Here is a 26936-nt window from a genome sequence, read left to right on the forward strand (position 1 = left end):
GGAAACTTGCATAAGTACATAAAGAGGCTTAAAGGGGTACTCCGGAGGAAAACTATAATTTTATTTTATTTTATTTTTTTTTAAATCAACTGGTGCCAGAAAGTTAAACAGATTGGTAAATGACTTCTATGAAAAAATCTTTACCCTTCCAGTACTTATAAGCTGCTGTATGCTACAGAGGAAATACTGTTTTGTCTTGTTCACAGTGCTCTCTGCTGACCTCTGCTGTCCATTTTAGGAACTGTCCAGAGCGGCATATGTTTGCTATGGGGATTGTCATCCTGCTCTGGACAGTTCCTAAAATGGACAGCAGAGGTCAGCAGAGAGCACTGTGGTCGTGACAGAAGAGAAATCAAAAAAGAAAAGAATTTCCTCTGTAGTGTACAGCCGCTAATAAGTACTGGAAGGATTAAGATTTTTTTTTTTTATAGAAATAATTTACAAATCTGTTTTACTTTCTGGCACCAGTTGATTTAAAAAAAAAAAAAAAAAGTTTTCCACCGAAGTACACCTTTAAATACCAGTTTTCCAAACAGTGGGCCTCCAGCTGGTCATGCCAAGAGTTGTAGTTTTTCAACAGCTGGAGGCACATTGGTTAGGAAACACTTTGATGCATCATGGTTAGTTGTTCCCTTATAAAACACATAGGGGGGAGATTGATCAAAACCTGTCCAGAAGAAAAGTTGCCCAGTTGCCCATAGCAACCAATCAGATCGCTGCTTTCATTTTTAACAAAATGAAAGAAGTAATCTGATTGGTTGCTAGGGGCAACTGGGTAAATTTTCCTTTGCACAGGTTTTTTTTGATAAATCTCCCCCCATAGTTATTTCTGAGTAACACTGTTCTGTATCCTGTATATTCTACCTTGTGGCCGCAGCGTCCAGTTAATGCAGCACAATATAAGAATTATCTACGAGGATTCCTCCACCTCCAGGCTACTGCATTAATGGTAATGGCCGGCTAATGGATGGGTGAAAGCTCTGGCCCAGTGCCCAGCATCGCTGCCCGCTGCCGTCAATATACATCCCCCATAATGAACCCTGAGGAGCTCGACGTCATAATACTGGACGAGAGTCCACCAACCTTCACTGGGGTCAGAAGTAAAGTATCAGGCCCTGTTCACACATTGTGGAGCTCCAGTTAAATACTTTATTATGTTCTAAGCCAGGGTGTCTCCAGCTGTGGCCAAACTACAACTCCCAGCATGCTGGGAGTTGTAGTTTTGCAACAGCTGGAGGTACCCTGGTTGGGAAACCCTGCTGTATACTGAGTGTATACTGAACTCAATGGCAAAGTTGTATGCAGTAAGCTCTTGGTCTCCCTCTAGTGGTGGCTGCAGGAAGCCTAAACTGTACAAATTAGTTTTAGGGCATGCTGGGAGTTGTAGTTTTGCAACAGCTGTAGGCACTATGGTTGGGAAACACTGTTTTAGATCGAAGTCACTGTTTTATATCGGGAAACACTGTTTACTAACCAGGGTGCCTCCAGCTGTGGCCAAACTACAACTCCCAGCATGCTGGGAGTTGTAGTTTTGCAACAACTGGAGGTACCCTGGTTGGGAAACATTGCTGTATACTGAGTGTATACTGAACTCAATGGCAAAGTTGTATGCAGTAAGCTCTTGGTCTCCCTCTAGTGGTGGCTGCAGGAAGCCTAAACTGTACAAATTAGTTTTAGGGCATGCTGGGAGTGGTAGTTTTGCAACAGCTGGAGGCACTATGGTTGGGAAACACTGCTGTATACTGAGTGTACACTGAACTCAATGGCAAAGTTGTATGCAGTAAGCTCTTGGTTTCCCTCTAGTGGTGGCTGTAGGAAGCCTAAACTGTACAAATTAGTTTTAGGGCATGCTGGGAGTTGTAGTTTTGCAACAGTTGGAGGCACTATGGTTGGGAAACACTGTTTTAGATCGAAGTCACTGTTTTAGATCGGGAAACACTGTTTCCTAACCAGGTTGCCTCCAGCCGTGGCCAAACTACAACTCCCAGCATGCCCGGACAGCCTTTGGCTGTCCGGGCATGCTGGGAGTTGTAGTTTGGCCACAGCTATAGGCACCCTGGTTGGGAAACACTGTTCTATACATTCATTGTTCTATTGGTATACCATGTCCTATACCTCATTCACATCCAGAGCTGCATTTATAGTTTGACCATTACATAGTTCTGTTTTCTTTAGTCACATCCAGAGCTGCATTTCTAATTCTACAGTGAAAGGGGTACTCCGGTGGAAAGCATTTTTTTTTTTTTTTAAATAAACTGGTGCCAGAAAGTTACTTCTATTAAAAAATCGTTACCCTTCTAGTGCTTATTAGCAGCTGTATGCTACAGAGGAAATTCTTTTCTTTTTTAATTTCTTTTTTGTCTGTTCACAGTGCTCTCTGCTGACACCTCTGTCCTGGACAGTTCCTGATACGGGCATCAGGTGTCAGCATAGAGCACTGTGGACAAGACAAAAAAGTTATTCAAAAAGAAGAGAATTTCCTCTGTAGCATACAGCTGCTAATAAGTACTGGAAGGGTAACGTTTTTTTTAAAGGGGTACTCCGGTGAAAACCTTTTTTCTATTAAATCAACTGGTGGCAGAAAGTTAAACATATTTGTAAATTACTTCTATTAAAAAATCTTAATCCTTCCAGTACTTATTAGCTGCTGAATGCTACAGAGGAAATTCCTTTCTTTTTGGAACACTGATGACATCGCGAACACAGTGCTCTCTGCTGACATCTCTGTCCATTTTAGCAACCATGCATATCAGATGTATGCTAAGGGCAGCATGGTGGCTCAGTGGTTAGCACTGCTGCCTTGCAGTGCTGGGGACTTGGGTTCAAATCCCACTAAGGACAACAATAAAAAAAAGTTATTATTAATATAATAACGTCAGCAGAGAGAACTGTGGTCGTAATGTCATCAGAGAGCATTCCAAAAAGAAAAGAATTCCCTATGTAGTATTCAGCAGCTAATAAGTACAGGAAGGATTAAGATTTTTTAATAGAAGTAATTTACAAATATGTTTAACTTTCTGCCACCAGTTGATTTAATAGAAAAAACTTTTCACGGGAGTACCCCTTTAAATAGAAGAGGAAACTCTCTTATTTTTGAATTTCTTTTTTGTGTTGTCCACAGTGCTCTCTGCTGACACCTGATGCCCATATCAGGAACTGTCCAGAGCAGGAGAAAATCCCCATAGCAAACCTATGCTGCTCTGGACAGTTCCTGACATGGACAGAGGTGTCAGCAGAGAGCACTGTGAACAAGACAAAAAAGAAATTACAAAAGAAAAGAATTTTCTAATTCTGCTAATAAGTACTGGAAGGGTAAAGATTTTTTTAATAGAAGTAACTTTCTGGCACCAGTTAATTAAAAAAAAAAATGCTTTCCACCGGAGTACCCCTTTAACTGTAGAATTAGAAATGCAGCTCTGGATGTGACTAAAGAGAACAGAACTATGTAATGGTCAAACTATAAATGCAGCTCTGGATGTGAATAAGGTATAGGACATGGTATACCAATAGAACAATGAATGTATAGAACAGTGTTTCCCAACCAGGGTGCATACAGCTGTGGCCAAACTACAACTCCCAGCATGCCCGGACAGCCAAAGGCTGTGTCAGCAGAGAGAACTGTGGACAAGACAAAAAAGAAATTCAAAAAGAAAAGTATTTCCTCTGTAGCATACAGCTGCTAATAAGTACTGGAAGGGGAAAGATTTTTTAATAGAAGTAATTTACAAATCTGTTTAACTTTCTGGCACCAGTTGATTTAAAAAAAAGTTTTCCACCGGAGTACCCCTTTAAGTAGTTCTCTTTTCTTCGGTCACATCCAGAGCTGCATTTATCATTCTTCTGTTACATAGTGACCTCTTGTATAGTAACATCCAGAGCTGCATGCATAATTCTTCTGTTATACAATGTTCTATTCCTGGGATGTAATTTAAAGTTTCTAAATTCCAATGTAATATCTGTACCAAAGCCGACACCTACACTATGCAATTTATACTAGTGGTCTATATGGCAGAGGGGCCTTTGGACCCCCTAGGACACCAGGACCTGGGTGTACCTCTGCACCCAATATAGCTACACCACTTTTTTATAGATCACATGTAGTTACATGTAGAGCTGTGTGTTGTCCCAGTATGGGATATAGTCCCGTACAGTCCTTAGGCCCTGTCAGGTTGAGTCCCTCTGTGTCCTAGGGGCTCTCCTGCAGTGTCTCCCCATAGTAATATATATTATGTATAGTGTTATATATATTAGGTATAAAGGACCTTTAAGGACCTTTGAGTTAGTCACATGATAATGTGTTCACCTTATGTGTTTGTTACCCAGAGAGCACCAGCTAACCAGCTGACCTGCAGCTTGACCTATGGGCTTCTGGCTCAGCCCCCCTTTATAAGAGGAGCAGCCATTACAATCTCTCTCTTCTACCACACTCTCTTTCTGCTGGGGTACAGTAAAGACCAGACGTCTCAGGGTCAGTGTCCAGCACATCTGGAGGCCTCAAGCCACCTACAGCCACATGTCAGTAAGTCAAGTCATCTCTGTCTGCTGTCACTACCTACAGTCAAGTCTATTATAGTCAGCGTGACTGTCCTAAAGTCTGTCAAAGTCACTACAAGTCCCAGCAAGCTGCGAGGTCCTTCTGTGTTACTGGTCACCTCTCTGGGATCCTGGCCTAGCTGTATAGACTGTACCATCTGTTTACCTCAGTAAAGCTACCGTTAACCCTGACCTGTCCTCGGATTATTATTACCCTGCCTAATATTGGGATAGCGGTGCTAACGTTTGGGTGGTTATCGGGAAAACCATGCCCTGGCGTCACGAACATTTAAGGGTTAATACCATCTGCCCCTGGGTTACAGCATCTGCCCAATACACCTCACATCACACCCCGAGACACCACAGCTGCAGTCACAAATCTGTTACATAGTCACATACTGATGTCTTATCTAGAGCTGCATTCTCCATCCTGCTCTCACATTGAGTTCTATCCTGCGCTCACATCCCGGGTGATCTCAACCATCGGAGACCAAGTTGGTCAAGAAGTAAAACAAGTTTTAGCGGTTTTACACTTTACAGCACCCTCTGTGATCCTCACCTCCTTATAAAACACCTTGAAATGCCTTGTAAAGTTCTTAGGCAGATAAACTTGTTTAACTTCTTGACCAGCTTGGACTTCGGTTGCTGATAACTCTGCAGCCTGAGATTATTCTACTGCACGCTACATAAGTTGTGCCCATCACCCATCTGTAATACCGTAGGCCAGAAGACGTTCATCCATACCGTCCTATCAGGTGTTGTTTTTATAGTTTGTGGTGAGCCACGGAGGTGCGATGGTGAGGTGTATGGGGCAGATGGTGTAGCCCATGGGCAGATGATATTAACCCCTAATTGTTTGTGATGCCAGGGCGTGGTTTTCCCCGATAACCACCCGAACGGTAGCACCGCTAGTCCTAGTTAGGCAGGGCAATAATAGTCCAAGGCCAGGTCAGGGTTAACGGTAGCTTTACTGAGGTAGACAGATGGTAACAGTCTTTACTGCTAGGCCAGGATCCCAGAGAGGTGACCAGTAACACAGGGGACCTCGCAGCTTGCTGGGACTTGTAGTGATTTTGACAGACTTTAGCACAGCCACACGGACTATAATAGACTTGACTTGACTGTAGATAGTGACAGCAGACAGAGATGACTTGACTTACCGACATGTGGCTGTAATTTAGGTTTGAGGCCTCCAGATGTGCTGGACACTGACCCTGAGACGTCTGGACTGGACTTGACCTCAGCAGAAAGTGCAGTGAAAGAGAGAGATTGTAATAATGGCTGCCCTTCTTATAAAGGGGGGGCTGAGCAAAGGAGCCCATAGGTCAAGCTGCAGGTCACCTTGTTAGCTGGTGCTCTCTGGGTAACAAACATGTGAATTGAACATGTGACAACAGTATCATGTGACCAACTCAAAGGTCCTTTATACATAATACATATAACCCAATGGGGAAGACACTGCAGGAGAACCCCTAGGACACAGAGGGACTCAACCTGACAGGGACTAAGTACTGTACAGGACCATATCCCGTACTGGGACATCACAAGTTGACCTACGATGATCCCATAAGGTTACTGACCTCCTGACTTTAGGGGTTCCTGATATGGATGATATTTTGTTCTCATCAATGGTTCTTGTGGAGGTTTTGGAGAAACATTGTTGCTATATTTTTGCACCTTCAATTTGCCACTTTTTCATACTTTTGGGCAAAAATTACCAAATTTTACAACAGTTTTCTGGGGAAAGCATTGATAGACACCCCTCTATGTCTTCTGCTGGCCATTAGGTAGACATTATAGTATCGTAAGGACACAGCAGGAAGGGCAGCTGAATGGTTTTCCTGAGGGAGATGTTTCAGTTTCCTGCAACGTTTCCTTCTAGATCAGTGTTTCCCAACCCAGGTGCCTCCAGCTGTTGCAAAACTACAACTCCCAGTATGCCTGGACCACTAACAGCTATTCGGGAACAGCTCGAGCTATAGCCGTTTCATTCTAGATCATTGTTTCCCAACCAGGGAGCCTTCAGCTGTTGCAAAGCCAACGGCTTTCCAGACATGCTGGCAGTTGTAGTTTGCAACAGCTTTAGGCACCATGGTTGGGAAACACTGTTTTAGATCGAAGTCATAGTTTTACATCAGGAAACACTGTTTCCCAACAGGGGTGTCTTCAGCTGTTGCAAAACTATCATTCCCAGCATGCCGGGAGTTGTAGTTTTGCAACAGCTGGAGGTACTCTGGATGGGAAATACTGCTGTATACTGAACTCAATGACAAAGTTGTATGCAGTAAGCTCTTGGTCTCCCTCTAGTGGTGGCTGCAGGAAGCCTAAACTGTACAAATTAGTTTTAGGGCATGCCATAAGTTGTAGTTTTGCAACAGCTGGAGGCATTCTGGTTGGGAAACACTGTTTTAGATTGACGTCACTGTTTTAGATCGAGAAACACTGTTTCCTAACCAGAGCACCTTCAGCTGTTGCAAAACTACAACTCCCAGCATGCCCGGACAGCCATTGGCTGTCCGGGCATGCTGGAAGTTGTAGTTTTGCAACAGCTGGAAATGGAGCTGTTTATTTCTAGATCGTTGTTTCCCAATCAGGCTGCCTCCAGCTGTTGCAAAACTACAACTCCCAGCATGTTGGGAGTAATAGTTTTGGAACAGCTGAAGGCACCCTGGTCTGGCAACACTTTTAGATTCTTATTTTTTTTTTTTCCACAATACAAGATTATATTTTGATCATTAACAATTGGGTGCAGAGAATCGTCACCCTCTTGCAACATGGACCTCGGCGCCCTCCTGTTATATCGTCTTTATTTACTCACAGAATAGATACAATATGTGAACAGATACAATGTATCCTTTAGGCTTAGTGGGACTAGGACCTCCAGTACAACTAAATGGGGAAAGCTGAATGCCTTGGAACCCCGATGGGTTCGACTGGAGATGACATAGATATTTATTGGCCATCTTGAGTGAAAATAGCGCAGGTAGGTCACATGACTGATCACTGGTCCCCATTGACCACAAGAATAGGGGTGCCTGGTCCCCAGGGTGGGGTGCAGTCCTCATGTACATGGCCCCGGAGGAGCAACATGACAGAGGCTCATCCTTCATTCCCTATCCTTGAACTGGATACATTTGTATCAGGCTTGTTGCCAGGTTACCGAGTTTAAAGGGGTACTCCCGTGGAAAACTTTTTTTTAATTTTTTTTTTTTAATTAACTGGTGCCAGAAAGTTAAACAGATTTGTAAATTATTTTAATGAAAAAATCTTAATCCTTCCAGTACTTTTTAGGGGCTAGATACTACAGAGGAAATGCTTTTCTTTTTTTGATTTCTCTGATGTCATGACCACAGTGCTCTCTGCTGACCTCTGCTGTCCATTTTTGGAACTGTACAGAGCAGGGGAAAATCCCCATAGCAAACCTATGCTGCTCTGGACAGTTCCTAAAATGGACAGCAGAGGTCAGCAGAGAGCACGTGACAGAAGAGGAATCCAAAAAGAAAAGCATTTCCTCTGTAGTATACAGCCCCTAAAATGTACTGGAAGGATTAAGATTTTTTAATAGAACTAAATTTACAAATCTGTTCAACTTTCTGGCACCAGTTGATATATATATATAAAAAAAAAGTTTTCCATGGGAGTACCCCTTTAACTATCACAAGACCTTGGAACAGTCTATACATGAATTATTCCAGGTATTCCAGGCAGCGCGTAGAGTAACAGCTGCAGAACTCCTAGTGCTCGGGCCGGGCTCACTATAGGTCAATGGGTTCTGGTTATTGAATTTACCAAAGTCTAAAGGTGATGATCCTAATAATATGTTACATGTAGGATAATACACAATTGTGTAAAGTGTGTCTGTATACCACATACTACCGTTCACTGCAAATAAGGGGCCAAACCCTAAATAATAGACCCAGACCGACCCTTACCCCTCCACTAAACTTTACAGTAGACAGTGCCCCATGCCCGACTATGTGGCCTACTCCTGGCATCCACCAAACCCAAATTCTACACCAGTGGTCTCCAACCTGCAGACCTCCAGATGTTGCAAAACTACAACTCCCAGCATGTGTGGTAGCCATGGGGTATTAGTAGAATTACCTGATCACTTTGTGACGCCGGAGCACCGTTACCCTATACACGGTCCGAGGTTGGGGACAACTTCTTCTGTTTTTCCACCATGGAAACCTATTTCATAAAGCTTTTGAAGCACGTTCTACTTACAGTGGTCTCCAAACTGTGGACCTCCAGATGTTGCAAAACTACAACTCCCAGCATGCCCGGACAGCCAACGGCTGTCCGGGCATGCTGGGAGTTGTAGTTTTGCAACATCTGGAGGTCCGCAGGTTGAAGACCACGATTCTACACATTTTGCATCTCTCCAGCTGCCACCCGGCATTGTGCATGCAGATTAGGGTTGCCACCTTTCTTTCCCCCAAAATACCGGCCATGCTAATTTGCATAATTAATTATATATTCGGGACATCACAGGGAGTTGTAGTTTTGCAACATCTGGAGGTTCGCAGGTTGAAGACCACGGTTCTACACATTTTGTATCTCTCCAGCTGCCACCCGGCATTGTGCATGCAGATTAGGGTTGCCACCTTTCTTTCCCCCAAAATACCGGCCATGCTAATTTGCATAATTAATTATATATTCGGGACATCACAGGGAGTTGTAGTTTTGCAACATCTGGAGGTTCGCAGGTTGAAGACCACGGTTCTACACATTTTGCATCTCTCAAGCTGCCACCCAGCATTGTGTATGCAGATTAGGGTTGCCACCTTTCTTTCCCCAAAAATAACGGCCATGCTAATTTGCATACTTAATTATATATTCGTGACATCACAGTAAGTGATATAAGAGCTACAACACATATGCGGGGGGAATTTTTTTCCTCTTCTGACCCTTATGACTTTTTTTATTTCTTTTATTGCTGTATAAGGGATCATTGTTGCACCGTGATCTGCAGTTTTTAAAGGGGTACTCCGCTGCCCAGCGTTTGGAAAAAAAACGTTACGAACGCTGGAGCAGGCACTGGGAGCTCGTGACGTCATAGCCCCGCCCCCTCATGACATCACACCCCTACCCCCTCAATGCAAGTCTATGCTGTCACGCCCCCTCCCATAGACTTGCATCGAGGGGGCGGGGCTATGACGTCACGAGCCCCCGGCTCCAGCGATCGGAACAGTTTGCTCCAAACCCTGAGCAGCGGAGTACCCCTTTAACCATTTTTGTTTTTGATGGGACTTTTTGATCACTTTTAATTACATGTGGGAGTGGCAGTTAGTTACTAACTATAACTCCCAGCATTCCCTCATAAATCCTATGGCTCTGCAGCTGCCCCAAACCAAATGACATGGACAGAGGTGTCAGCAGAGAGCACTGTGGTCAGACTGAAAAGAATTCCAGAGAGAAACACAACTTACTCTAGAGCATACAGCAACTAAGTACTGGAAGGATTAAGATTTTTTAATAGAAGTCATTTACAAATCTGTTTAACTTTCTGGCACCGGTTGATTAAAAAAAAAAAAGTTTTCCACCGGAGTACCCCTTTTAATGCTGATTTTAGGCTTGTGTGCAGAAGCTGCTCCAGAGTTCAGTGACGACGTGCATTACATCACTTCAGCTCCCGTCTGGCATTGTGCATGCTGATCTTAGGCCTGTGTGCAGATGCCGCTTCAGAGTCCAGTAAAGGCATGCTTTCCATCACTCCAGCTGCCACCTGGCATTGTGCATGTGTGGTAGCCACGGGGTGTTAGTAGAAATACCTGATCACTTTGTCGTGACGCCAGGGCACAGTTACCCTATACACGGTCCGAGGTTGGGAACAGCTTCTTCTGTTTTTCCACTATGGAAACCTATTTCATAAAGCTCTCGAAGCACGGTCTACTTACAGTGGTCTCCAAACTGTGGACCTCCAGATGTTGCAAAACTACAACTCCCAGCATGCCCGGACAGCCAACGGCTGTCCGGGCATGCTGGGAGTTGTAGTTTTGCAACAGCTGGAGGCACCCTGGCAACAATGATCTAGAAGGAAGCGGCTACGGCTGTTGCAAAACTACAACTCCCAGCATGCCCGGACAGCATGTACAGATATAGGCTATTGTCGTATTCGTGCCGATCGGTTTGCCAGTGTTGGTCGGGGCTGGATACGTTCCCGCGCGCGGTGAAGGTTAAATACCGTAAATTGTACGCCGCAGCCTCTTCTGTGCGTCCAGGCAGAATAAGCTCCTTTCCTCGGTGGTTGCTTAATCATCTTGATGGGACTTTTGGAGCGGAGCGTCTTAATGCTGGCGGCTGTGCGCGCCGCTCAGGGTCCTGTCTTTTCTCTTACTGTCATAATCCGAAAATTACAGATGTGAAAAGATTTAATAAGAATAATCATTTCCTCCCATTCGCTACAGGCCACATTAGGGGAAGGCGTCTCAAAATGTTCCCCCCTGTACATATTTCATGAGACATTTATATCTTGGCTTATTCTTCCAAGGATTCCACTCTGAGACTCCGTTCTTCTACGCAGGGATGTCACCGCTGATCTCTAGTGATGGATAGGCTGTATTCTCAGTGATGTCACCGCTGATCTCTAGTGATGGATAGGCTGTATTCTCAGTGATGTCACCGCTGATCTCTAGTGATGGATAGGCTGTATTCTCAGTGATGTCACCGCTGATCTCTAGTGAATGGATAGGCTGTATTCTCAGTGATGTCACCGCTGATCTCTAGTGATGGATAGGCTGTATTCTCAGTGATGTCACCGCTGATCTCTAGTGATGGATAGGCTGTATTCTCAGTGATGTCACCGCTGATCTCTAGTGATGGATAGGCTGTATCCTCAGTGATGTCACCGCTGATCTCTAGTGATGGATAGGCTGTATTCTCAGTGATGTCACCGCTGATCTCTAGTGAATGGATAGGCTGTATTATCAGTGATGTCACCGCTGATCTCTAGTGAATGGATAGGCTGTATTCTCAGTGATGTCACTGCTGATCTCTAGTGAATGGATAGGCTGTATTCTCAGTGATGTCACCGCTGATCTCTAGTGAATGGATAGGCTGTATTATCAGTGATGTCACCGCTGATCTCTAGTGATGGATAGGCAGTATTCTCAGTGATGTCACCGCTGATCTCTAGTGATGGATAGGCTGTATTCTCAGTGATGTCACCGCTGATCTCTAGTGATGGATAGGCTGTATTCTCAGTGATGTCACCGCTGATCTCTAGTGATGGATAGGCAGTATTCTCAGTGATGTCACCGCTGATCTCTAGTGATGGATAGGCTGTATTCTCAGTGATGTCACTGCTGATCTCTAGTGAATGGATAGGCTGTATTCTCAGTGATGTCACCGCTGATCTCTAGTGATGGATAGGCAGTATTCTCAGTGATGTCACCGCTGATCTCTAGTGATGGATAGGCTGTATTCTCAGTGATGTCACCGCTGATCTCTAGTGAATGGATAGGCTGTATTCTCAGTGATGTCACCGCTGATCTCTAGTGATGGATAGGCTGTATTCTCAGTGATGTCACCGCTGATCTCTAGTGATGGATAGGCTGTATTCTCTGTGATGTCACCGCTGATCTCTAGTGATGGATAGGCTGTATTCTCAGTGATGTCACCGCTGATCTCTAGTGATGGATAGGCTGTATTCTCAGTGATGTCACCGCTGATCTCTAGTGAATGGATAGGCTGTATTCTCAGTGATGTCACCGCTGATCTCTAGTGATGGATAGGCTGTATTCTCAGTGATGTCACCGCTGATCTCTAGTGAATGGATAGGCTGTATTCTCAGTGATGTCACCGCTGATCTCTAGTGATGGATAGGCTGTATTCTCAGGGATGTCACCGCTGATCTCTAGTGATGGATAGGCTGTATTCTCAGTGATGTCACCGCTGATCTCTAGTGATGGATAGGCTGAATTCTCAGTGATGTCACCGCTGATCTCTAGTGAATGGATAGGCTGTATTCTCAGTGATGTCACCACTGATCTCTAGTGAATGGATAGGCTGTATTCTCAGTGATGTCACCGCTGATCTCTAGTGAATGGATAGGCTGTATTCTCAGTGATGTCACTGCTGATCTCTAGTGATGGATAGGCTGTATTCTCAGTGATGTCACCGCTGATCTCTAGTGATTGATAGGATGCATTCTCGGTGATGTCACCGCTGATCTCTAGTGATGGATAGGCTGTATTCTCAGTGATGTCACCGCTGATCTCTAGTGATGGATAGGCTGTATTCTCTGTGATGTCACCGCTGATCTCTAGTGATGGATAGGCTGTATTCTCAGTGATGTCACCGCTGATCTCTAGTGATGGATAGGCTGTATTCTCAGTGATGTCACCGCTGATCTCTAGTGATGGATAGGCTGTATTCTCAGTGATGTCACCGCTGATCTCTAGTGATGGATAGGCTGTATTCTCAGTGATGTCACCGCTGATCTCTAGTGATGGATAGGCTGTATTATCAGTGATGTCACCGCTGATCTCTAGTGAATGGATAGGCTGTATTCTCAGTGATGTCACCGCTGATCTCTAGTGATGGATAGGCTGTATTCTCAGTGATGTCACTGCTGATCTCTAGTGATGGATAGGCTGTATTCTCAGTGATGTCACCGCTGATCTCTAGTGAATGGATAGGCTGTATTATCAGTGATGTCACCGCTGATCTCTAGTGAATGGATAGGCTGTATTCTCAGTGATGTCACCGCTGATCTCTAGTGATGGATAGGCAGTATTCTCAGTGATGTCACCGCTGATCTCTAGTCATGGATAGGCTGTATTCTCAGTGATGTCACCGCTCATCTCTAGTGATGGATAGGCTGTATTCTCAGTGATGTCACCGCTGATCTCTAGTGATGGATAGGCTGTATTCTCAGTGATGTCCCCGCTGATCTCTAGTGAATGGATAGGCTGTATTCTCAGTGATGTCCCCGCTGATCTCTAGTGAATGGATAGGTAGTATTCTCAGTGATGTCCCCGCTGATCTCTAGTGAATGGATAGGCTGTATTCTCAGTGATGTCACCGCTGATCTCTAGTGATCGATAGGCTGTATTCTCAGTGATGTCACCGCTGATCTCTAGTGATGGATAGGCTGTACTCTCAGTGATGTCACCGCTGATCTCTAGTGAATGGATAGGCTGTATTCTGAGTGATGTCACCTCTGATCTCTAATGAATGGATAGGCTGTATTCTCAGTGATGTCACCGCTGATCTCTAATGAATGGATAGGCTGTATTCTCAGTGATGTCACCGCTGATCTCTAGTGAATGGATAGGCTGTATTCTCAGTGATGTCACCGCTGATCTCTAATGAATGGATAGGCTGTATTCTCAGTGATGTCACCGCTGATCTCGACTGAATAATTCCACCATTACCCATCAGATTATCCATTAGTTACATTATAAATATTATAAAAATCAAAGCAATTCACTGACAATTATCCGTTTCACCATCTTTACAGGGTTCTATTCACTGCAGAGATGATTCCTATTATGTAACGAGTTTACAGCATCCCTCGTTACCCTGCTGTATCATACATAGACAATTGTATACAGTATAGTAATTAATGTTTCTTATATCATTTTCTTTTCTGGTGCATTAATAGTTAAATCGGTTGCGTTCTCGTCATTCCAGCAGCAGATCCATCTATTTAGGTTAATTATTGATTCCCAGATACTTTAGTCACATAGCGGGAGGAGCTCGGAGCCGACCAGTTATAGTGTTATTATGGATACACGTTATCTCTGTAGCAGGTGTCTTTATTAATGTTGAGCACGAATATTCCTAATGCAAATTTTTATCGCAATTTCGCATTTATTTAGTATATAGTGCTATATATTCGGAATGACGAATATTATTTTTCCTTTTTTTTTTTTTTTTTCACATTTCACATTTTTGTGTGAATTTTTATGCAAATTTTGATGAAAATTAGCATGGAAAAAAAAAGGGAACGAACATAGCGGATATGCGAATTTCGCAAACATAGGATGAGTAATTGTATATATATATATATATATATATATATATATATATATATATATTTGCAAAATATCGCAAATTCGAATATGGCCACTGCCGCTCATCACTAGTCTCTATGTGTTGAATATGGACTATGCTATGGACTACTATGCTGATTCTGATACAACACAATATCACTGCTATAAAATATTAAGTATCTTTACATCTTTCCTGAATCAATTCATATTGCCTAGTGCAGTGTTTCCCAACCAGGGTGCCTCCAGCTGTTGCAAAACTACAACTCCCAGCATGCCCGGACAGCCAAAGGCTGTCCGGGCATGCTGGGAGTTGTAGTTTTGCAACAGCTGGAGGCACCCTGGTTAAGAAACACTGGCCTAGTGACTATGTGTGTATCTGGTGTGCGGGTATATGACCAAAACCGCTTTGCTTGTTCCACCTGTAATGTTTGTAACATAGAAATACTTCTCTCTCTGCTAACAGAACTCTCCCTGGCGCTGCTGGAAGTTCACGTGGAGCAGAAATCAGTGACAGCGATAGAAGGTCAAAGTATTACACTCCCTGTCTGGTATTCAAGCAGCTCTGACGAAAAACCGTACATCACCTGGTACATAGAGCGAGCGCAGGAGGAACAGGTACACTACTCCATACATGTCAGGATATAACTACTATACTACTGTTCCTATATACAAGAATATAACTACTATAATACTGCTCCTATATACAAGAATATAAATACTATAATACTGCTCCTATATACAAGAATATAACTACTATAATACTGCTCCTATATACAAGAATATAACTACTATAATACTGCTCCTATATACAAGAATATAACTACTATAATACTGCTCCTATATACAAGAATATAACTACTATAATACTGCCTCCTATATACAAGAATACAACTACTATAATACTGCTCCTATATACAAGAATATAACTACTATAATACTGCTCCTATATACAATAATATAACTACTATAATACTGTTCCTATATACAAGAATATAACTACTATAATACTGCTACTATATACAAGAATATAACTACTATAATACTGCTCCTATATACAAGAATATAACTACTATAATACTGCCTCCTATATACAAGAATATAACTACTATAATACTGCTCCTATATACAAGAATATAACTACTATAATACTGCTCCTATATACAATAATATAACTACTATAATACTGTTCCTATATACAAGAATATAACTACTATAATACTGCTCCTATATACAAGAATATAACTACTATAATACTGCTCCTATATACAATAATATAACTACTATAATACTGTTCCTATATACAAGAATATAACTACTATAATACTGCTGCTATATACAGGAATATAACTACTATAATACTGCTCCTATATACAAGAATATAACTACTATAATACTGCTCCTATATACAAGAATATAACTACTATAATACTGCCTCCTATATACAAGAATATAACTACTATAATACTGCTCCTATATACAAGATTATAACTACTATAATACTGCCTCCTATATACAAGAATATAACTACTATAATACTGCTCCTATATACAAGAATATAACTAATATAATACTGCTCCTATATACAAGAATATAACTACTATAATACTGCCCCCTATATACAAGAATATAACTACTATAATACTGCTCCTATATACAAGAATATAACTACTATAATACTGCTCCTATATACAAGAATATAACTACTATAATACTGCCCCCCATGGAGAGGAATATGCACTGTACTGTTATATCCTTTTACAATTGCAGATCCTCAAGTACATGGACGGTGAAGTTGACGTTGTGGAAGGTTTTCGTGGCCGCTTGGACTTTGTGTATAAGATGCCAGCGAAAAACATCTCAATTGTCATTAATAAGACTCTGGCTACAGACACCGGAAAATACCGCTGCTATGTGAATGTGCTCAAAGATCAGCCCGTGGGCAGCAGTAACATTGGGAAGATTAATGTGTCCATCCTGGGTGAGTGCGGGGGCTGTGATGGGTCTGAATGGTCTGCAGTGACGTAGTAATGTGCTGTGTGCACTGGGGGCTTCCATACCATTACCAGCCACAGTCAGTGCCCCATAACATTACCAGCCACAGTCAGTGCCCCATAACATTACCAGCCACAGTCAGTGCCCCATAACATTACCAGCCACAGTCAGTGCCCCATAACATTACCAGCCACAGTCAGTGCCCCATAACATCAGCCACAGTCAGTGCCCCATAACATTACCGGCCATAACAATGCCCCATAACATTACCATACACAATCAGTGCCCCATAACATTACCAGCCATAGTCAGTGCCTCATAACATTATCAGCCACAGTCAGTGCCCCATAACATTACCAGCCACAGTCAGTGCCCCATAACATTACCAGCCACAGTCAGTGCCCCATAACATTACCATCCACAGTCAGTGCCCCATAACATTACCAGCCACAGTCAGTGCCCCATAACATTACCAGCCACAGTCAGTGCCCCATAACATTACCAGCCACAGTCAGTGCCCCATAACATTACCAGCCACAGTCAGTGACCCATAACATTACCAGCCATAGTCAGTGTCCCATAACATTACCAGCCACAGTCAGTGCCCCATAACATTACTAGCCACAGTCAGTGCCCCATAACATTACCGGCCATAACAATGCCCCATAACATTACCATACACAATCAGTGCCCCATAACATTACCAGCCACAGTCAGTGCCCCATAACATTACCAGTCACAGTCAGTGCCCCATAACATTACCAGCCACAGTCAGTGCCCCATAACATTACCGGCCATAACAATGCCCCATAACATTACCAGCCACAGTCAGTGCCCCATAACATTACCAGCCACAGTCAGTGCCCCATAACATTACCAGCCACAGTCAGTGCCCCATAACATTAGCGGCCATAACAATGCCCCATAACATTACCATACACAGTCAGTGCCCCATAACATTACCAGCCACAGTCAGTGCCCCATAACATCAGCCACAGTCAGTGCCCCATAACATTAGCGGCCATAACAATGCCCCATAACATTACCATACACAGTCAGTGCCCCATAACATTACCATACACAGTCAGTGCCCCATAACATTACCAACCACAGTCAGTGCCCCATAACATTACCAACCACAGTCAGTGCCCCATAACATTACCAGCCACAGTCAGTGACCCATAACATTACCAGCCATAGTCAGTGTCCCATAACATTACCAGCCACAGTCAGTGCCCCATAACATTACCAGCCACAGTCAGTGCCCCATAACATTACCGGCCATAACAATGCCCCATAACATTACCATACACAATCAGTGCCCCATAACATTACCAGCCACAGTCAGTGTCCCATAACATTACCAGCCACAGTCAGTGCCCCATAACATTACCATCCACAGTCAGTGCCCCATAACATTACCAGCCACAATCAGTGCCCCATAACATTACCAGCCACAGTCAGTGCCCCATAACATTACCAGCCACAGTCAGTGCCCCATAACATTACCAGCCACAGTCAGTGCCCCATAACATTACCAGCCACAGTCAGTGACCCATAACATTACCAGCCACAGTCAGTGCCCCATAACATTACCAGCCACAGTCAGTGCCCCATAACATTACCAATCACAGTCAGTGCCCCATAACATTACCAGCCACAGTCAGTGCCCCATAACATTATCAGTCACAGTCAGTGCCCCATAACATTACCAGCCACAGTCAGTGACCCATAACATTACTGGCCACAGTCAGTGACCCATAACATTACTGGCCACAGTCAGTGTCCCATAACATCAGCCACAGTCAGTGCCCCATAACATTACCATCCATAGTCAGTGTCCCATAACATTATCAGCCACAGTCAGTGCCCCATAACATTACCAGCCGCAGTCAGTGCCCCATAACATTACCAGCCACAGTCAGTGCCCCATAACATTACCAGTCACAGTCAGTGCCCCATAACATTACCAGCCACAGTCAGTGCCCTATAACATTACCAGCCGCAGTCAGTGCCCCATAACATTACCAGCCGCAGTCAGTGCCCCATAACATTACCAGCCACAGTCAGTGCCCCATAACATTACCAGTCACAGTCAGTGCCCTATAACATTACCAGCCACACTCAGTGCCCCATAACATTCACAGCCACAGTCAGTGCCCCATAACATTACCATCCATAGTCAGTGCCCCATAACATTACCAGCCACAGTCAGTGCCCCATAACATTACCAGTCACAGTCAGTGCCCTATAACATTACCAGCCACAGTCAGTGCCCCATAACATTACCAGCCACAGTCAGTGCCCCATAACATTACCAGCCACAGTCAGTGCCCCATAACATTACCAGCCACAGTCAGTGCCCCATAACATTACCAGCCACAGTCAGTGCCCCATAATATTACCAGCCACAGTCAGTGCCCTATAACATTACCAGCCACAGTCAGTGCCCCATAACATTACCAGCCACAGTCAGTGCCCCATAACATTACCAACCACAGTCAGTGCCCCATAACATTACCAGCCACAGTCAGTGCCCCATAACATTACCAGCCACAGTCAGTGCCCCATAACATTACCAGCCACAGTCAGTGCCCCATAACATTACCAACCACAGTCAGTGCCCCATAACATTACCAGCCACAGTCAGTGACCCATAAAATTACCAGCCACAGTCAGTACCCCATAACATTACCATCCACAGTCAGTGCCCCATAACATTACCAGCCACAGTCAGTGCCCCATAACATTACCAGCCACAGTCAGTGCCCCATAAAATTACCAGCCACAGTCAGTGCCCCATAACATTACCAGCCACAGTCAGTGCCCCATAACATTAACAGCCACAGTCAGTGCCCCATAACATTACCAGTCACAGTCAGTGCCCCATAACATTACCAGCCACAGTCAGTGCCCCATAACATTACCATACACAGTCAGTGCCCCATAACATCAGCCACAGTCAGTGCCCCATAACATTACCGGCCATAACAATGCCCCATAACATTACCATACACAGTCAGTGCCCCATAACATTACCATACACAGTCAGTGCCCCATAACATTACCAGCCACAGTCAGTGCCCCATAACATCAGCCACAGTCAGTGCCCCATAACATTACCGGCCATAACAATGCCCCATAACATTACCATACACAGTCAGTGCCCCATAACATTACCATACACAGTCAGTGCCCCATAACATTACCAGCCACAGTCAGTGCCCCATAACATTAACAGCCATAGTCATTTTTATTACCCCCAGTTCCCCCATTAACGTGTGCAGAGATCCCAGATGACCTGATCACCTTCAGGATAACAATATGTGATCTGCGCAGTCTGCGAATCAGGAGATAGGGGGCAGTGTGCAAAGTCTAAAGAAAATAAAGATCTCCCTTCTGAGGGGGAAATTTATCAGAACCTGGGTAGAGGAAGAGCGGTGCAGTTGTCCAATCAGATCGCTTCTTTCATTATTAAAAAGGCCTCTGAAAAATGAAAGACGCCATGTAATTGGTTGCTATTGGCAACTGCACCGCTCTTCCTCTACACAGGTCTCGATAACTTCCCCCTCAGAAGGGAGATCTTTAGTTTATGTCTTGTGTGCGGCGCCACCTGATGGATAATGTATGGTGTCCACCTGCCATCTAGTGGTTATTCTTCAGTACTGCCATCTATACTTTAGAATTAATTTTTTTATACCCATTTACAGTCATTGACAAAAAATAATTCACCCAAATGGGAATGTCCAATTGCTGCAGAACTCAGCATGAATGTCTCGGGCAGATATGTAAATGATTACAGCTGTGGTCTGATCAGACAGTGAGTCTAGCCACAAGAGGGCGTAAAAATCTTTACAAAAGTATGATCTGCCGAGAAGTGCAAGCAGCTCCCACAGTTTCCTTGTCCACCATCCGGACACAGGTGGCACCTTCATTACACACCCCTATCTCTTCAATACACACCACTATCTCTTAAAATCACACTTCTATCTCTTCACTACACACCCATGTCTCTTCATTACACACCCCTATATCTTCATTACACACCCCCTATCTCTTCATTACACACCCATGTCTCTTCATTACACACCCCTATCTCTTCATTTCACACCCATGTCTCTTCATTACACACCCCTATCTCTTCATTACACACCCCTGTCTCTTCATTACAAACCCCTGTCTCTTCATTACACACCCCTGTCTCTTCATTACACACCCATGTCTCTTTATTACACACCCCTGTCTCTTCATTACACACCCATGTCTCTTCATTACACACCCCTGTCTCTTCATTACACACCCATGTCTCTTCATTACACACCCCTGTCTCTTCATTACACACCCATGTCTCTTCATTACACACCCCTGTCTCTTCATTACACACCCATGTCTCTTCATTACACACCCCTGTCTCTTCATTACACACCCCTGTCTCTTCATTACACACCCATGTCTCTTCATGACACACCCCTGTCTCTTCATGACACACCCCTGTCTCTTCATGACACACCCCTGTCTCTTCATTTCACACCCCTATATCTTCATTTCACACCCCTATCTCTTCATTTCACACCCCTATCTCTTCATTTCACACCATATCTTCATTTCACACCCCTATCTCTTCATTACACACCCCTATATATTCATGACACACCCCTGTCTCTTCATGACACACCCATGTCTCTTCATTACATACCCATGTCTCTTCATGACACACCCCTATCTCTTCATTACATACCCATGTCTCTTCATGACACACCCCTATCTCTTCATGACACACCCCTGTCTCTTCATGACACACCCATGTCTCTTCATGACACACCCATGTCTCTTCATGACACACCCCTATCTCTTCATGACACACCCATGTCTCTTCATGACACACCCCTATCTTTTCTTTACATACCCCATGTCTCTTCATGACACACCCCTATCTCTTCATGACACACCCATGTCTCTTCATGACACACCCCTATCTCTTCATGACACACCCCTATCTCTTCATTTCACACCCTTATCTATTCATTACACACCCCTATCTCTTCATTACACACCCCTATCTCTTCATTACACACCCCTATCTCTTCATTACACACCCCTATCTCTTCATTACACACCCCTGTCTCTTCATGACACATCCATGTCTCTTCATGACACACCCCTGTCTCTTCATGACACACCCCTGTCTCTTCATGACACACCCCTATCTCTTCATTACATACCCCTGTCTCTTCATGACACACCCCTATGTCTTCATGACACACCCCTATCTCTTCATGACACACCCCTATCTCTTCATTTCACACCCCTATCTATTCATTACACACCCCTATCTCTTCATTACACACCCGTCTCTTCATGACACACCCCTGTCTCTTCATGACACACCCCTGTCTCTTCATGACACACCCATGTCTCTTCATGACACACCCCTGTCTCTTCATGACACACCCCTGTCTCTTCATTTCACACCCCTATCTATTCATTACACACCCCTATCTCTTCATTACACACCCCTGTCTCATCATTTCACACCCCTATCTATTCATTACACACCCCTATCTCTTCATTACACACCCCTATCTCTTCATTTCACACCCCTATCTATTCATTACACACCCCTATCTCTTCATTACACACCCCTGTCTCTTCATGACACACCCCTGTCTCTTCATGACACACCCCTATCTCTTCATTTCACACCCTTATCTATTCATTACACACCCCTATCTCTTCATTACACACCCCTATCTCTTCATTACACACCCCTATCTCTTCATTACACACCCCTATCTCTTCATTACACACCCCTGTCTCTTCATGACACATCCATGTCTCTTCATGACACACCCCTGCCTCTTCATGACACACCCCTGTCTCTTCATGACACACCCCTATCTCTTCATTACATACCCCTGTCTCTTCATGACACACCCCTATGTCTTCATGACACACCCCTATCTCTTCATGACACACCCCTATCTCTTCATTTCACACCCCTATCTATTCATTACACACCCCTATCTCTTCATTACACACCCGTCTCTTCATGACACACCCCTGTCTCTTCATGACACACCCCTGTCTCTTCATGACACACCCATGTCTCTTCATGACACACCCCTGTCTCTTCATGACACACCCCTGTCTCTTCATTTCACACCCCTATCTATTCATTACACACCCCTATCTCTTCATTACACACCCCTGTCTCATCATTTCACACCCCTATCTATTCATTACACACCCCTATCTCTTCATTACACACCCCTATCTCTTCATTTCACACCCCTATCTATTCATTACACACCCCTATCTCTTCATTACACACCCCTGTCTCTTCATGACACACCCCTGTCTCTTCATGACACACCCCTGTCTCTTCATGACACACCCCTGTCTCTTCATGACACACCCATGTCTCTTCATGACACACCCATGTCTCTTCATGACACACCCATGTCTCTTCATGACACATCCCTGTCTTCATGACACACCCCTGTCTCTTCATGACACAACCCTGTCTCTTCATGACACACCCCTGTCTCTTCATGACACACCCATGTCTCTTCATGACACACCCCTGTCTCTTCATGACACACCCCTGTCTCTTCATGATGCACCCCTGTCTCTTCATGACACACCCCTATCTCTTCATGACACACCCCTGTCTCTTCATGACACACCCATGTCTCTTCATGACACACCCCTGTCTCTTCATGACACACCCCTGTCTCTTCATGACACACCCATGTCTCTTCATGACGCACCCGTCTCTGCCAAACGATTTCTAGGTGCTTAGCAGAAGGAAACTTGTTGCCATGACGCCCATTATATCTCCTGCCATTGACATCCAGACCCCGTCACCTTCGTTTGTAGTGGTGTCAGGAAAGTGAAATCTGGGCTTCTATGGACTGGAGCCAAATTGTTTTTAGTAATGAATCCAGGTTGTGTTTGGGATCGGACGATGGTCAGGTTGTAGTATGGAGGCCTCATGGTGAGCGCTTCAATCCTGTCTCTGCTGTGAAGCGACACTCTGCCCCCTGCTGGTGGGATGACCTGGGGAGTCATGAGATATGTGCAGAACATCCTGTGGAGACCAATGGTGATAGGATGTCCTGCACATATCTGTGAGCTATTATAGCAGTGTCTCCCAACCAGGGTGCCTCCAGCTGTTGCAAAACTACAACTCCCAGCATGCCTGGACAGCCAACGGCTGTCCGGGCATGCTGGGAGTTGTAGTTTTGCAACAGCTGGAGGCACCCTGGTTGGGAGACACTGTATTGTAGTGTCCCTCGTATCACTACTAGGGGTGACTGACTGTCATATGCGATGGCCCCATTTATCATTACACCAGCAGGGGGCAGTGTGGAAATTTTTTATTATTTTTTTAAATCAACTGGTGCCAGAAAGGTAAAGAAATTTGTAAATGACTTCTATTAAAAAATCTTTACCCTTCCAGTACTTTTTAGCAGCTGTATGCTACACAGGAAATTCTTTTCTTTTTGAATTTATTTTCTGTCTGACCCCAGTGCTCTCTGCTGACACCTCTGTCCATGTCAGGAACTGTCCAGAGCAGCATAGGTTTGCAATGGGGATTTTCTCCTGCTCTGGACAGTTCCTGACATGGACAGAGGTATCAGCAGAGAGCACTGTGGTCAGACTGAAAAGGAATTCAAAAAGAAAAGAATTTCCTCTGTAGCATACAGCTGCTAAAAAGTACTGGAAGAGTAAAGATTTTTTAATCGAAGTAATTTACAAATCTGTTTGCCTTTCCGACACCAGTTCGTTTAAAAAAAAAAAAAAAAGTTTTCCATCGGAGTACCCCTTTAACTTTTAATAAAGACACTTAAAAAAGAACAACGAGGCGGACTGCTGGTTTTCTGCCACTATCATTGTGTAGCGCAGCCTGGGACGCCGTCACTGCGGCTTCTACTGTCAGTAAGTCTGTATACTTTCACTATTGTATAATGTGACTGCCCTGTTTGGCTCATGGCTTTTCTGTATCCTTCCACCGCCTGAGTTTATTATTGGGTTTAGGATTAGAGATGAGCGAATTTACAGTAAATTTGATTCGTCGCAAACTTCTCGGCTCGACAGTTGATGACTTTTCCTGCGTAAATTAGTTCAGCTTTCATGTGCTCCGGTGGACTGGAAAAGGTGGATACATTCCTAGGAAAGAGTCTCCTAGGACTGTATCCACCTTTTCCAGCCCACGGGAGCACTGGAAAGCTGAACTAATTTATGCAGGAAAAGTCATCAACTGCCGAGCCGAGAAGTTCGTGACGAATCAAATTTACTGTAAGTTCGCTCATCTCTATTTAGGATCATCATTACCTGGTGGTCAGTACCATATTGTTTGTAGGTTCGCTGCCTATTATATGTTGTTTGATATATGCACCGACCTATTGATAGTCCTGGTTTTTAAGGGATCATTGGTGGGAGATCTCTTTTATGTGACTCACAGTACTTTTTGATGTACTATATTTTCTGCACTTTATCATTTGAACCTTGTGCTGTTGTGTTCTGCTACCTTTCACACCCATGTGTTTACATTGTACCTGCCTGAATGACCCCTGAAGAATCCACCTACGTGGCAGAAACACGTCGGGTATACGGTTATACCAGTGTACGGGTGTGGATGCACTTTAGGGATAGAGTCCAAGGGGTAGATTGGGGCAGGGGTTGCCCTTTTTAGGGTGAGTGCCTCGACGGTTCCCTGTGGGAGTAGGCGTAGTCTCAGTCCATCTTCCCGTTAGGGCATTTCAGGGATAACATTGCACACCCTGGGCCCTGTTACGCTACATACCGCACCCACACATACTATCCCCAGGTCATTACAGTCAATATGCAATATGGACCACTATTATCCACTGTGTTAGGTAGAGGTTCTGTTCTTGATCATTAGGGCCGTACACTGTTGTCCTGTTTTTCTTTGTTGTTGTTTTTTTTTTTTTTAATATACGAGCAGATTTTTTTTAAATTTTTTTTTTAAAGGGGTATTCCAGGCAAAACCTTTTTATATTTATATATATACATATATATATATATATATATATAAACTGGCTCCGGAAAGTTAAACAGATTTGTAAATATCTTCTATTAAAAAATCTTAATCCTTCCAATAGTTATTAGCTTCTGAAGTTTTCTGTCTAACTGCTCAATGATGATGTCACGTCCTGGGAGCTGTGCATGATGGGAGAATATCCCCATAGGAACTGCACAGGTCCCGGGACGTAAGTCATCAGAGAGCAGTTAGACAGAAAACAACAACTCAACTTCAGAAGCTAATAACTATTGGAAGGATTAAGATTTTTTAATAGAAGTAATTTACAAATCTGTTTAACTTTCTGGAGCCAGTTGATATATATAAAAAAAAGTTTTGGCCTGGAATACCCCTTTAACCCCTTCCCGACCTATGACATACCTGTACGTCATGGGTGGCAAGGTGTTCCCGATCCATGACATACAGGTACGTCATGAACATTACTGCCGCTACTCGCGGCATCCCGCAGCGCCCAGAAGGATGGTGGCTATCACTGATAGCCAGCCATCTTACCGTGCGACCACGGGGGGTTTCATCCCCCACCCCCCCCCCCCCCAAGCGATCGCTGCTATCAGCTGGTCAAATCTGACTAGCTGATAGCAGCGTTTCGCTATGAAAATACTTAGCAGCGGGGTGTGTGAGTTCCGATCACGGGGATCGGGACACACACCGCTCTGTTAAGTGTCCCTGACCCGTCCCCCGGCGTCACTTACCCGTCGGAGCGGTGTCCCGAGCGGTCCCGGCGGGCTCGGCGTCCTCCATGCGGTCCCGGCTGCGCTGCGTCCCGGAGGTGAGTTTCCGGCAGCAGGGCGGCATCTTCATTGGCAGCAGTGAGATCGCCGTAAAGCGATCTCACTGCTGCCTCTGAGAGTTTCAAAACTGCAACTCCCAGCATGCCCAGACAGCCTTTGGCTTTCTGGGCATGCTGGGAGTTGTAGTTTTGCAACATCTGGAGGTCCACAGTTTGGAGACCACTGTATAATGGTCTCCAAACTGTGGACCTCCAGATGTTGCAAAACTACAACTCCCAGCATGCCCAGACTGCCCAAGCATGCTGGAAGTTGTAGTTCGGCAACATCTGATCCTTCAGATATTGCCGAACTACAACTTCCAGCATGCCTGGGCATGCTGGGAGTTGTAGTTTTGCAACAACTGGAGGCACACTAGTTGGGAAACATTGTCCGTTTCCTACCTCAGTGCCTCCAGCTGTTGCAATTGTTGCAAAACTATAACTCCCAGCATGCACTGACAGACCATGCATGCTGGGAGTTGTAGTTTTGCAACAGCTGGAGGCACACTGGTTTGGAAACACTAAGTTTGGTTGCAAAACACTTGAAAGTTTATTACTTAACTTAGTGTTTCCA

At 44.3% G+C, this 26936-nt stretch overlaps 1 protein-coding gene across 3 annotated transcripts in view; it reads left to right on the forward strand.

Annotated features, from left to right (window-relative positions):
- Nucleotides 1-26936, forward strand: part of MSANTD2 (Myb/SANT DNA binding domain containing 2) — a 193885-nt gene that overhangs the window by 159006 nt on the left and 7943 nt on the right. For all 3 annotated transcript variants that reach the window (XM_056541887.1, XM_056541888.1, XM_056541889.1), the window contains exons 5-6: nt 14998-15149; nt 16302-16512. In XM_056541887.1, coding sequence (XP_056397862.1) covers nt 14998-15149; nt 16302-16512 — 363 coding nt within the window. The remainder of the gene's footprint in view (nt 1-14997; nt 15150-16301; nt 16513-26936) is intronic.

Source organism: Hyla sarda, chromosome 10 (genome assembly GCF_029499605.1).
Source record: "Hyla sarda isolate aHylSar1 chromosome 10, aHylSar1.hap1, whole genome shotgun sequence".
Classification (NCBI taxonomy): Eukaryota; Metazoa; Chordata; class Amphibia; order Anura; family Hylidae; genus Hyla; species Hyla sarda.